Genomic DNA, 13,716 nt, shown 5'->3' on the forward strand with positions numbered 1-13,716 from the left:
GGGTAATTTTGGAAGTGTAGAACTGTGCCGGTATGACCCTCTTCAGGACAATACTGGTGAGGTTGTGGCAGTTAAGAAACTCCAGCACACTACTGAAGAATATCTAAGGGATTTTGAAAGAGAAATTGAAATTTTGAAATCCCTGCAGCATGAAAACATTGTGAAATATAAAGGTGTTTGTTACAGCGCTGGTAAGTTTTTATCCATTGTGTGTGTGTGTGTGTGTGTGTATATATGTATTCGTATATATGTATTCGTGTGTATGTATTTTTATATAGCCTTTATATATGATGAGGATGGTGAGGTTTTTAAACCTTTAAAGTACCAAATGATCTCTTCCCCAAAGGTATTATGTCTGCTTATATGGTAGTGACTGGGGTGAGGAAGCTTGGGAGAGATATATTTAACTCCTCATGATTTCTACTCCTGGCTGCTTGTTCTGGAATTTAATCCTCAATAAAAATAAAAATGGATTATAACTTTTTATCTTTGCATATATCAGATGACTAGTTCCATACATTAGAGCAACACAAAGTACTGACACACTTTAATAAATAAATAAATAAAATGTATTCAGATTTCAGACCAAAGTAGCCAAACTCGTTATTAATACCCCAAATGCAATACCTATTCAAACTTTAAAGCTGCTTATTCGTTTCCTGACAGTGTATTTGTTTCCTTATGAGATTGGTGAAGTAAGTGCTAATGCACCAGGTAGTAATAGTGTGTGTGTATATTACAAATGAGCTAATTAACCAGGTAGTAATAGAGTGTGTGTGTGTATATTACAAATTAACTTGCATTGCCACAACAGCATTAACAAGCATTATACTGTCATTCAGTTTGAAACCGTAACATGGCAAGTGAAGGTACTGCACATTTTTTAAATATGACATATGTTGAGCATAAACATGTTAAGTTTTTTTTTTATCAGAGGTAGCGTAGCACGTCATAAGGAACACCACATTTGTGAGAGAAAATAAGTAAAGACATCATGAACACAATTCATGAAAGAGAGATACCACTGGATAATTAAAGTTAACTATGACTGAGGCTCAAGTAGAGTACATGTTAGATAAGCGTGTGTAAGTAAGCGACTGCTCTTGATTTACATAGCCTTGTGCATAATATACAGTTGCAAGAAAAAGTATGTGAACCCTTTGGAATTACATGGATTTCTGCACAAATTGGTCATAAAATGTGATCTGATCATCATCTAAGTCACAACAATAGACAATCACAGTCTGCTTAAACTAATAACACACAAGAATGAAATGTTGCCATGTTTTTATTGAACACACCATGTAAACATTCACAGTGCAGGTGGAAAAAGTATGTGAACCCCTAGACTAATGACATCTCCAAGAGCTAATTGGAGTGAGATGTCAGCCAACTGGAGTCCAATTAATGAGATGAGATTGGAGGTGTTGGTTACAGCTGCCCTGTCCTATAAAAAACACACACCAGTTCTGGGTTTGCTTTTCACGAGAAGCATTGCCTGATGTGAATGATGCCTCGCACAAAAGAGCTCTCAGAAGACCTAAGATTAAGAATTGTTGACTTGCATAAAGCTGGAAAGGGTTATAAAAGTATCTCCAAAAGCCTTGCTGTTCATCAGTCCACGGTAAGACAAATTGTCTATAAATGGAGAAAGTTCAGCACTGCTGCTACTCTCCCTAGGAGTGGCCGTCCTGTAAAGATGACTGCAAGAGCACAGCACAGACTGCTCAATGAGGTGAAGAAGAATCTTAGAGTGTCAGCTAAAGACTTACAAAAGTCACTGGCAAATGCTAACATCCCTGTTAGCGAATCTACAATACGTAAAACACTAAACAAGAATGGATTTCATGGGAGGATACCACAGAGGAAGCCACTGCTGTCCAAACAAAACATTGCTGCACGTTTACAGTTTGCACAAGAGCACCTGGATGTTCCACAGCAGTACTGGCAAAATATTCTGTGGACAGATGAAACCAAAGTTGAGTTGTTTGGAAGAAACACACAACACTATGTATGGCGAAAAAGAGGCACAGCACACCAACATCAAAACCTCATCCCAGCTGTGAAGTATGGTGGTGGGGGCATCATGGTTTGGGGCTGCTTTGCTGCGTCAGGGCCTGGACGGATTGCGATCATCGAAGGAAAAGTGAATTCCCAAGTTTATCAAGACATTTTGCAGGAGAACTTAAGGCCATCTGTCTACCAGCTGAAGCTCAACAGAAGATGGGTGTTGCAACAGGACAATGACCCAAAGCATAGAAGTAAATAAACAACAGAATGGCTTAAACAGAAGAAAATACGCCTTCTGAAGTCGTCCAGTCAGAGTCCTGACCTCAACCCGATTGAGATGCTGTGGCATGACCTCAAGAAAGCGATTCACACCAGACATCCCAAGAATATTGCTGAACTGAAACAGTTCTGTAAAGAGGAATAGTCAAGAATTACTCCTGACCGTTGTGCATGTCTGATCTGCAACTACAGGAAACGTTTGGTTGAAGTTATTGCTGCCAAGGAGGTTCAACCAGTTATTAAATCCAAGGGTTCACATACTTTTTCCACCTGCCCTGTGAATGTTTACATGGTGTGTTCAATAAAAACATGGCAACATTTCATTCTTTGTGTGTTATTAGTTTAAGCAGACTGTGATTGTCTATTGTTGTGACTTAGATGATGATCAGATCACATTTTATGACCAATTTGTGCAGAAATCCATATCATTCCAAAGGGATCACATACTTTTTCTTGCAACTGTATATGTATACAACAGAAAATTAAACTGAAGGAATACGTGTAGCTGTGTTATCCCCATCCACCTCAGTGAATACCTGTGAATAGAAGACCTGTGCCCCGTAGGAGCAGGAGTTTCTAGAGCAGTGGAGGGGCTCCCTACCGGCTCCGAACATAGATACGATTCAGAGTTTCACCTCCTGCTGTGCGGGAACCATCTGGTGCAGAATGTGCTTGTGGGCATAGCTCCCTCTGGAGCCCCGAATGTGGGCGCAACAGCGGTATCTGCCGGTCGGTTTAGTGCGGCGCTTTGTCGGCTTCATCCTCCGTCTCCTTCGCTTCACTGCTCGTGTTATGCCTGAGAGCAGTTGCTGGAACTCTGCCGGACCACGGCTGCCTGGCACGGTGCTCTGGTCTGTCATGCTCGAACCCTCAGGTAGGGAATTCACAACTCTGTTGATTATTTTATCCCAGAACCTGGCGCACATGTGATCGAACTCCAACATAAGCAGAGCATCAGGTATTTATTTGTCAGAGCACTCCACATGATGTCAGCCATCTTGTTGAGTAAGCTTCCGTCGTCTATCATGCGTGTGATCAGAAAAGTCCAGTAGGAACTGGAATAACCCCCACCGGTCCAAAGGGGGGAGAGTGAAAGGGCTTAAACGAGACCGGAGCCAGATTTTGTCCGAGGATCTGCCGTGTCCTCTGCTTTCATTTTGCCTCGTAGGCCTCAAGACAGTCCGGCTCGGTCAGTACTTGCATGAACTATCGAAACCCGCCAGTTTTCCTCTAGTAGTTAGATTTCTGTCAGGAGAAAGAGAGGGTAATTTTGCTGGTAAATCAGCTGTATTACAAGCTAAATCTGAGGAGCCTCAGCCATGTGCGTCCTACTCGGTTGGCTGCCACGCTCTGCCTGCTATAATGTATATTTTATAGCATGTTTGAAAACAATAGAAATGTGTTTACTGGTTTCATTGAATATGATTACTTTAATATTTGCTTTGTTTCAAAGGTCGCCGTAATTTAAGATTGATTATGGAATACCTTCCCTATGGAAGCTTGCGAGATTACCTACAAAAACACAAAGAAAGACTAGACTTCAAGAAGCTTTTACAGTATTCATCACAGATCTGCAAGGTAACTCGAGTAAAAGTGTTTTGCAAAAGAAAAATTGTTTCATGTGATCAGATAAAATGTATTTGTATTTTATGTATTCCTAATAGTTTTGGTTGAATAGTAATGCCAGTATTAGAAAAGTGTGGATCAATTGCTCCATTTTGCAAACCAAATTTGCTATTTTCTCTGCAGTTAAGTAAAAATAAATAAAAAATGTTTTGAAATGATTATGAAATGTAGTAACCTACTCATCTAGGTTAAACAAAAAAAAATACCTCTGGTCCATAAAATTTAACCTTCCATCTTTAAATGTATTTGTCTGATGTAGACTAGTCAGGTATATTAGTGTGCCATGTAACTTTAGAAATAATTGGCTTGAAGTGGGACAGGTACTATACCTTTTTGATTTATTTAATTTCTAATCTTGGTGTGACAAGCCTCTTGTCTCCTGGCTTGTGGAGGGTATGGAGGCCAGTCTTCTCCCCACAGACTGTGGACCCTGTCCCAGAACCCTCTAAAAGTACCCAAAGAGCTATTAGTACTGTGGATAGATGGTATAACGGGGCCGCAGGTGCATCTTCTACCCCCACACCAGCTGAAGCTGGTTAAACTCTGAGGATCACCAGATTAGCTCACCAAATGCCTGACCGGAATATACCCTGAGACTCTAACTATTCACTGGATCTGAACTGTGCCACTATTCAGTAAATCTTTGATCAGGTGGCGCCTGGTCCCCAATCACAGTGTTCTTCGGAAAGGATGCCAGGAAGGCATCTGAGGATACCCAAGAGTTGGGGTGCTTCTTACCTGGTGCTTCTTTAATCCCTCAAAACCTGACCAGAAGCAGTCACAAAACTGCCTTTAACTCTGTGCTGGATCACTGGATAGCCGAGAGCTAGTGGTACAATCACTTGGGCAGAGTTCCTCCTATCTGTGCACTTTTTGAACAGTAGGTAGTTTATAGGGCGAGCTAAACCGGGATATGTAGGTTGTAAGGGTGCTGAGTTCAGGAAGGGAGTTTTGGGGCTCAGATTTCCTGGTGCCACTGTCTGGAGAGCGACACAATGGGGGTCTAGCATTAACTATGAAGTGACCTTAATCATTCTTACCAGCCCAGACAGAATGGCGCTGTAGAGGAAATGTATTGTATTGTATTGCATGGATCACACCCTGTCGGTTCAATACACATTGGTTGTATATAAATAAGTGTGAATTGGTTCAGTGAAATGTTCTCTTTCACCCTTCATCAAGACTAAGCTGGTGTTTGGGTGAGCTACTATAATTGCTCCAGGTACTTTGTGAGGAAAAGGAGGGAGGCTGACTAAGGTAGTCAGTCCAAGTTGCTCAAATATTCAAAACTCAAATAAACATGATGTAACTTCCTATTTTTCTAATGATCCTGCAGGGCATGGAATATCTCACAATCAAAAGGTACATTCACCGAGATTTAGCAACCAGGAATGTTTTGGTGGAAAATGAAAACCGAGTGAAAATTGGAGATTTTGGATTAACCAAAGTACTACCACAAGACAAAGAATATTACAAAGTTAAAGAACCAGGTGAAAGTCCAATATTCTGGTATGTGAAATCCGTAATTATGGTGTTCTAGCATTGCAACCCAGTTCTGTTTGTTTTTGTTACATTTTCTGTAAATTACTTTTTATTTATTTTTATAAATAACATGACAAAAGCAGCAGGCACATGGAGACGCAAAGTCAAACGTATCACAAACCGTTTAATCCCAAACCCTTGAATCCAGAGCCCCTGTTCTTTTCTCTTCGATTCTTAATGGTGTCCTTTTTCAAGAATCAGAAAGAAGCAGAAGAACAGAGGCAAAGCATAAGCAGAGCTGGATTGAAGGCTTTGGGGTTAAATTGTTTGTAAACAGTTTGACCTCTAGAGGTAAGCAGATGCCAGGGATCTCCTGGAACCTTATAACAACTTCAGGTTTTTGTTTTTTTAATCTATTGATTCGCTTGCAAACTAAGACATTTTTGAACATTCGCCATTTTTTTCAGCGATGCAACGTATTTATCAATCTTTGCACATCTTTTTTTAACAGAAGAGTGTTCTGTTTCACGCTTTTTTTTTTTTTAATCTCCATTGGCTTTTATATCTCCATTGGTTGCCAGAAATACATTGGTTATTTCAGCATTTTTATATACTCCACTTGATTTGACTTCTCAGAAAAGCTAGATCAGTTGGCACCATTTTTGAATCCTTAAAGCGGTACTGTCATGCCGAACTTACCTTAACCTAATCGCTTCCTCTTCTCTCCCTTTCTCAGGATCTGTTCTTCTTTTTTTCATATCTGTTCCAGTTTTATTTAAAACATAAGACAAAGTAGTGACTACTTTGTCTTAAGTATTTTTCCTACACTTGACCAGCTCAAGTGGGTCAGAGAAATTTCCCCACACTACTCACCCTTTCCTCTGTGATCTAGCGATGCCTGCTTTCACTATTCCCAAACGTCCTGTCATTTAGACAGAATGCCTGCGAAACTACAGAATTTCGTCCTAACAGAATGAGAACAGCTTGTCCATTTGTGTTAGGACGCAATTCGGGACTTTGTTCGGATCAGAATTTCATTCGAGTGGGGGCCCTAAAAGAAAATTGTCCTGACCCCGGCCCCCACCCATGAGCGGCGGGTGGGGGCCCTAAATGACAATAAGGGGGAGACATATTGTCCCCCTGGTCGCCACCCATCAGCGGCGGGTGGGAGCCCTAAATTACCTATTGTCCCCCTGCCCCCACGAATAGAATAGGCGTTTCATTCATTCGAATGAAATTCTGATCTGGACAAAGTTTTGAATTGCGTCCTAACACGAATGGACAAACTGTTCTCATTCTGTTAGGACGAAATTCTGTAGTTTTGCCGGCCTTCTATCTAAATGAAAGGACGTTCGGGAACAGTGAAAGCAGTCATCACGAGATCAAGAAGGAAAGGGTGAGTATTGTGGGGAAATTTCTCTGACCCACTTGAGCTGGTCAAGTGTAGGAAAATACATAAGACAAAGTAGTCCCTTTAAAAAAAAAAAAACAAAAAAAAAACACTTATTGCTGGTTAACGGAGTTGGAATCTATGTTGAACGTTAAAGCTGTATTTGCTGTAGTAGCATGTGTATTCAGGTTTCCACATTGTATCCCATAGGTATGCACCAGAATCTTTGACCGAAAGCAAATTTTCTGTGGCTTCAGATGTCTGGAGTTTTGGTGTGGTTTTATATGAGCTCTTCACATACAGCGAGAAAAATAAAAGCCCTCCTTCGGTCAGTATGTCTTGATGTTTCTCTCTCAAACTTTGTATACTGACTGTATTCTACATCACATAAATCTCCCAAAAAACTGGTAATGATTACAAAGCTTCTTCTATTCTAGCTCACATATCTGATCCTATGGGATTATTCACTAAAGAATGAATATTCACAATTTAAATTTTACATTTTATGTAAATTTAGCCGAATTGGAAAAAATTCTCAGAGGCAGCTTTTTCTAAATTGGCTATTTTTACATAAAATGTGACCAGTTTGAATTCACTTTGTATTCCTGATATATAAAATGTTAGCAAATATCGGTAACTATGATATTTGTAACTAATGGATGAAGCACCTCCATCTAAAACTTCAGTACTTTTTAACGTCAATGCCATATTCCCCCTTTTCAACACAAGTCTTGGCATCTGTAATTTGTATATTATTGCCAAACCTGACAGCTAAAGACATACCTTAAGATGCACAGTGTACTGCATTGTATGTATTGCCCACCCTCTTTGCATACAGTCTGTATGCTCTATCACATGCTTTATAATGCATTTTTGATATGAGATCGGGACAGAGGTCTCATCATTTATGTGAGATAATTATGATCGTGTTGTCTCAAGATGGTTACAACAGGGACACGATCAGGCCAGATGGGATGACTTTATCTACTTGTCTGTGAATCTCCAAGGTAGTGCATCTTGAAGTAAGATAGTGCCCCTATCTGATTCCTAATCAAACATTTCACATGAAACAACAATGCTTTGACAGATCAGTGCTAATCTTCATGCGCTGGTAGTCCTCATTGTGATTAAAGCTTTCCTCGGAGCCCACAGACTCTGAAATACCTTGAACTTTCAGGTTGTATCTACTCCTTTGATCCTCTATTGCGTCAACTCTCTCGATAGTAGTGAGCTGCTGTCACAGGAGATCAGCAACTTTCTGCTCCACAGAGATAAGCCTTGTGTCGTTGGTGCTTGTGTGGAGGCCTCAAAAAGTGCAAACCTAGAGGTGGTGCCTTTGATGGTGTCCTTAAAGTAGGCCATGTCAGCCGCTATGTTCTGCTGGCGTTCAGTCAGCATGATTTTCAGCAAATTTGTCGTCACCGGTTCCCTGGCTATTGTGATCTTTTTTTTAAATTTAGTTTGGTTTTATTCCAAATTACATAGGTCATGTCAAGAATTGCATACAATCTAAAATCTGACATCCATCTAGATATACAGTCAACAAGTGTTCTCGACACAATGAGGTACATAGCATAGTGACCGCGAGTAATCAAGTGGGGTTACAACTAGCAGTGTATGCCCATCTGCGTTATTATCATGTAAATTCATTACCACATATTTTCACTTTGCCATATCATTCAACAGTAATGACACATTGAACGTATACCATTAATACACACACGCCCAATGCAGCTCTTCTAGGGTATGCGTGTTTTCCACTTTCCGAAAAAATATTACAAGAAGTGGAGCGACATTTAGGTGATAAACCCCAAACCACATGCAACAAAGATTTAGAAAATGAAGGAATGGGTATACTTATACTCTTCAATGGATAGTAGTCACACGATCAGATTCATATGTTTACATGGATAAAAAAGAGAATTAAGATAGTAATAGTGCAGATCTGTATATATGATGTATAAATTGCACCTTTCATACAGTGCTACTCAACACATTTATACACTTAATAATTTTAATCATAAAATCAATCTACACATAAATCATTAAAAAATATAAGGTGCACAACAGTTAAATAAAACAAAATTGGTAAACAGATGACTGCTTACTAGATATGGTGGTGAGTGCAATGGTATTTGTGCCCGTGACTCATAAACACGCTTTCCCACAGTGAGAGATGTCTCATACGAGATTAGTCAGGCGAGGTATGAAATGGAGTCCATATTGCCAGCTGATCCGCTCTATTGCAATCGCCGTTCAAATTTTTCCCGGCTTCTGCCTGGCTCCTCCCACCTTCCGTGCATGTTGACGTCGTCTGGTGGGAGTCCACGCTGCCAGCTGATTCACTGATCTGTTTCCTTGCAAAGTGGCGTTCAAAGATTTTCCCGGCTTTCGCTTGGCTCCTCCCACCTTCCGTGCGTGTTGACGTCGTCTACGCGTTTCGCCGTGCACAGACGGCTTCGTCAGGACATAATGAGGCTTAATTTTCTATATAGTATAAGTATACCCATTCCTTCATTTTCTAAATCTTTGTTGCATGTGGTTTATCACCTAAATGTCGCTCCACTTCTTGTAATATTTTTTCGAACTATTTATATTGTGTGGTGAAGGGAACACATTAAAGTGTGTAGCTGGAATATATATTAATTCTGTACATAGTACATCATCAATTTGTAATTAAATAGGGCTATATTTAATTTTTTGCCCTTATATATAAATTGTACAATTTAGTGCTCCGAGAGTACTTAACTTTTTACATATATACTTGTTTTCCACTTTCCATTGATCTCCAATGTACTGGTGTGAGGGCATTTGCTTCAACCAGCAGCAACCACAGAAGTGTTGGCCTATGTCTGTCTGGGAACCTTTTAGGCCAGCCCAATAATACCTGGGATGGTTTTAGTGTCATTGGGAGTGGTATAACTTTGTCTATAATTGCTATAACCTGGTTCCAGTAGGTCTGGATATCTCGACAGAACCACCAAATATGTTCTATATTGCACCCCTTGTTTCCCCACACCTCCAGCATTTGTCACTGAGTGAGGGCTTGATAGCATGTAGGTGTACTGGGGTCCTATACCATCTCGTTACTCGTTTGTAATAGGATTCTCTCCTAGCTAGACTTCCTGAGGTGACCATTACCCTTTTTTTTTTTTTTTTTTTTTTTTAATCATTCTTTATTTTTGCATTGACATACAATACAACTTGAAAACAGAACTTGGGCTTGTGCAAAAGCCAAATTACATGAGGTACAATGAAACTGTACAGGTACAAAGAGAAGACAATGATTTGGTTAGAGGTACATTTGGTTTTTGAAAGGCCTGTCCTTTCGATCATTGATGTTTTTCTTATGGCTGCTGTCTGTCAATTGTCTTTGTCTTATGTTTTACTGTCATCTTTGTTATGTAGTCGTGGGGTTCTAAGTCAGGAGACACCGTATTGGGTGTGTTCCTGAAAAAGTAAAGGGTAACTCTGGAACTCGGATACCTGACCTGTTAGGTTTTGTGTTGTCGTCTAGGTTATGTTCTGTTTAGAGAAGGTCACCTCGTCCCCTTAATATTAACTTGACGTCTTCTTGGCTTCGGTGGGTGGTGTCGTGTGGTTGTGACGGGCTTGGTGGCAGGGGGTTTTGTTACCGTGCCTATTTCATGGCCGCGGGCCCATCCATGTTGCGTTATGGGTGTATTTTATCTTCGGACATTTGTCCCCTTGTGTTGTGGGGGTGTCTTTGCCTAATGTTGCTAGTTATGCCTTCGTTTCATTAGGATGGGGTTACAGAAAGGAGAAGGTGGGGGGGGGGGATTGGTCCTAGGATCTTCAGTTTTGTTTTTGCAGTTTGCATTCTAGCGGTCAGCTGGCCACATTTGTTTCGCTGCTGGAGTGCGATGGTAGTAGGATAAGTGTGTGGTTGTGGTGGGTTGTCATGATCGCCGTCTGACCATTACCCTTTTAAAGACCCATTTCCAATCTGTATCGGACAGTTGTACATGCAGGTTACTCATCCATTTCCTCTGGAAGTATGACACTTCCTGTCCCCCTGCTCCAAGCTGTATCAATCGATCCATGCTTGATAGGCAGCCCCTCTATCTATCTGGGGTGCAGTCACTGTGTCCTATGCGGGATTATGATTGCCTTTTGGAATCCTTTCAATTGTGTGAATCTCAGGTTGTCTAGTAGGGAATAGTGGCGTTTAGTTACTATGAATTCCTGTATAGTGGGCACTCCAGTTCCCTTCAAAACTGCAGATAGTGGGGGATTTTTGTCTCCTACCAGGTCCTGCAGGACCTCTCTCCCTCGTCAGGTTTGTCCGCTAAGAGGAAAATGGGTGAGAGGCTTGGAGAAAGTCGCCAGTTATGTTTGTATTGTCGCCATCTATGGAGAACGTTGGAATCAGTGGGTGAGGCTGCCTTACTAGCCTATTAACACTACAGGTTTGCCAGGGAAGAGTGGCCAGAGGTACTGTGGCATAACACTGTTCCAGTGCATGCCACGATTTCATCATAATTCCCACCTTCCAGTCACGCATTCTGCTAAACACCACTACCAAATAGTAGTGGTACATATTCAGTAGGCCCATGCCCTCCCCCCTATCTAATCTTTCCGTCTGTACGCTATAGGCAATTCAGGCACTTTTTTGGCCCCATATGAACGCAAGGAAGATGTGCTTAAGGGTGGTGTAAAAGGCCCTAGGTATGGAGACAGGTAGGCGCTGGAACAGATATAATAATTTGGGCAACGTCATCATTTTGAGAATATTTATTCTGCCTAGTAATGAGAAGTTGAGTCTGTCCCAGTTATGAAGATCTGATTTATCTCCTCTAGTAATGGTGGATAGTTCGCTTTGTATAGTCCAGTTGTCTCTGCTGTTAAGTACACACCCATATATTTCAGTCCCTTTGTTGCCCACTGATATGGAAAGAACTGTTGCAGTTCTGCCTATCTCTTATGTTTATTCCCAGTATCTCGCACTTCCCCGCATTGACTTTAAAGTTCGAGAAAGAGCTAAACCTCTCCACTTCTTTTGGAACATGGTGTAGAGGCTGGGCAGGGTCAGTAAGAATAAAAAGGACGTCATCTGCAAACACTGCTACTTTCGCTCCGCCCTCTGTGTGTGGGTAACCCTTATTTTGCTAGTTCATCCTGATTGCATTTAAAAATGTCTCAATGGCAATTACGAAAAGCAGTGGCAACAGTGGGCACCCCTGCCTCGTCCCATTATCAATTGCAAATGCTAGGGAGAGGTTGCCATTGACCCTCACACGGGCCCCTATACAATGCCTGAATCCAGCCTCGCCCCAGTGTCTCTAGTGTCTGAAATAGATAGGACCAGTCCACTCTGTCAAACACTGTTTCAGCGTCAATGGACAGGAGTACTGTGGGTATATACATGACCTTTGCCCCATGGATATCTTTAATAATCTTGGTAGTAGTGTCCTTGGCATATCTACCTGGGATGAAGCCCGATTGGTCAGAGTGGACTAGCCCAGGCATATGAGGCCTGAGGCGATTGTCTATCAACTCGGCAAAGATTTTAAGATCCAAATTGATCAGAGAAATCGGTTGGTAATTGCTACAACACTTGGGGTCTTTCCCTGGTTAAGGTATAACTGTTATTGTCGCTCGTAGCATAGAGGGAGGCAAGGAGGATTCTACCATCATATTTTTTAAGGCTTCTAAGAGGTGTCTCCAAATAGTGACACCTCTATAATGTTTAGCAAGGTATGTTCAATGGTTGGGTTTAGATCTCTCAGGTAGTGGGAGGTTATGTAATCTATGGTTAAAGGAACTAAATTCATCTGTTGCTTCTTCTTTCATGGTATTGCGCAGGGAGCTTCCAATAGATTTTACTTTTGCAATGTACGTTTTTCGAATTTATGTTTAAGGGCTCTGGCCAACAGCTTCCCTCTCTTGTTACCATGGGAGTAAAACATACTACGCATGAGCTGAGTTGCTCGGTATGGGTTAAGGGAGAGCAATGAGCGAAGCTCCATACGTCTAGCCATGAGGTGATCAAAGATTTCTGGAGTCGGGATGTTCTTATGGATCGTTATTCAATATCAATAAGTTTTGTAAGGGTTTGAATTTTGGCTCACCTATCACTTTTAATTCTGGCACCCCATTTAATAAGTATCCCTCTCATCACTTCTTGTCCGATGCTGTCCTTTGCAAGCTCCGCAGGAGATCCCCGATATCCTGGCTGGTAGGGTCTTTATCAGCCTTCTGTTTCTTTGCTTTCTGACATCCAATATCACAATTAGGATTTGCAATTGGGCGAGTGCCCAAATCCCACCTTAAATCGAATAGTTCGTAGAGTAAAGCACAGAGCTTAAATGAAAGCGCCCGCTCTGGTCCTCTGCTAGCTCTGCCTCCCCTCCCCCCCCATGTACTCCTATTTAATAACATTTATCAAGTTAATATTTACTGTCATTATCACCCTTGTTACTGGAGGTCAATGGTAATAGCTAAGAAATTATTTTTTTTTTTTTTGTTCTGCCTCAGTTTGGTTATTACTATTGTGTTAGGGTCAGAGCATTATTTAGCTATGTAACTGGAGCTGTCCCTAGCTGCAGAGTGTTCGGTCACGTTGCCCATCTCACAATTGTGGTGATTCTGCATATTTTTCCCCATAACATGTCAACCAGCCCAGTTCCATCATTTTTTTTTCCTGTAGGGGGTTGAATGTCCCAGAGCAACTATATACACTTTTATGAGACCTTATTCACCTACAAATGTCTATAGCATTTCTCCAAGTAACCCATTTTAAAGATGGCTTTGTACTCAGACTGTGAAGCCATACATTCCCAGTGGGCTACTTTTGTAGTAACTTGGTAGCACAAATGAAAAAAAAAATCATGAGTTGCTATTATTTTCTCAGACATATCAACGTTCAGGTGCTGGGCTATGAGAGTGAGCCAGAGAGCAGGTAGTTT

At 41.2% G+C, this 13,716-nt stretch overlaps 1 protein-coding gene across 3 annotated transcripts in view; it reads left to right on the forward strand.

The window, feature by feature from the left end:
• Positions 1–13,716, forward strand: part of JAK2 (Janus kinase 2) — a 274,226-nt gene that overhangs the window by 252,429 nt on the left and 8,081 nt on the right. For all 3 annotated transcript variants that reach the window (XM_063455097.1, XM_063455098.1, XM_063455099.1), the window contains exons 20-23: positions 2–191; positions 3,743–3,867; positions 5,252–5,424; positions 6,998–7,115. In XM_063455097.1, the coding sequence (XP_063311167.1) occupies positions 2–191; positions 3,743–3,867; positions 5,252–5,424; positions 6,998–7,115 (606 nt within the window). The remainder of the gene's footprint in view (position 1; positions 192–3,742; positions 3,868–5,251; positions 5,425–6,997; positions 7,116–13,716) is intronic.

This window comes from Pelobates fuscus, chromosome 5 (assembly GCF_036172605.1).
Source record: "Pelobates fuscus isolate aPelFus1 chromosome 5, aPelFus1.pri, whole genome shotgun sequence".
Classification (NCBI taxonomy): domain Eukaryota; kingdom Metazoa; phylum Chordata; class Amphibia; order Anura; family Pelobatidae; genus Pelobates; species Pelobates fuscus.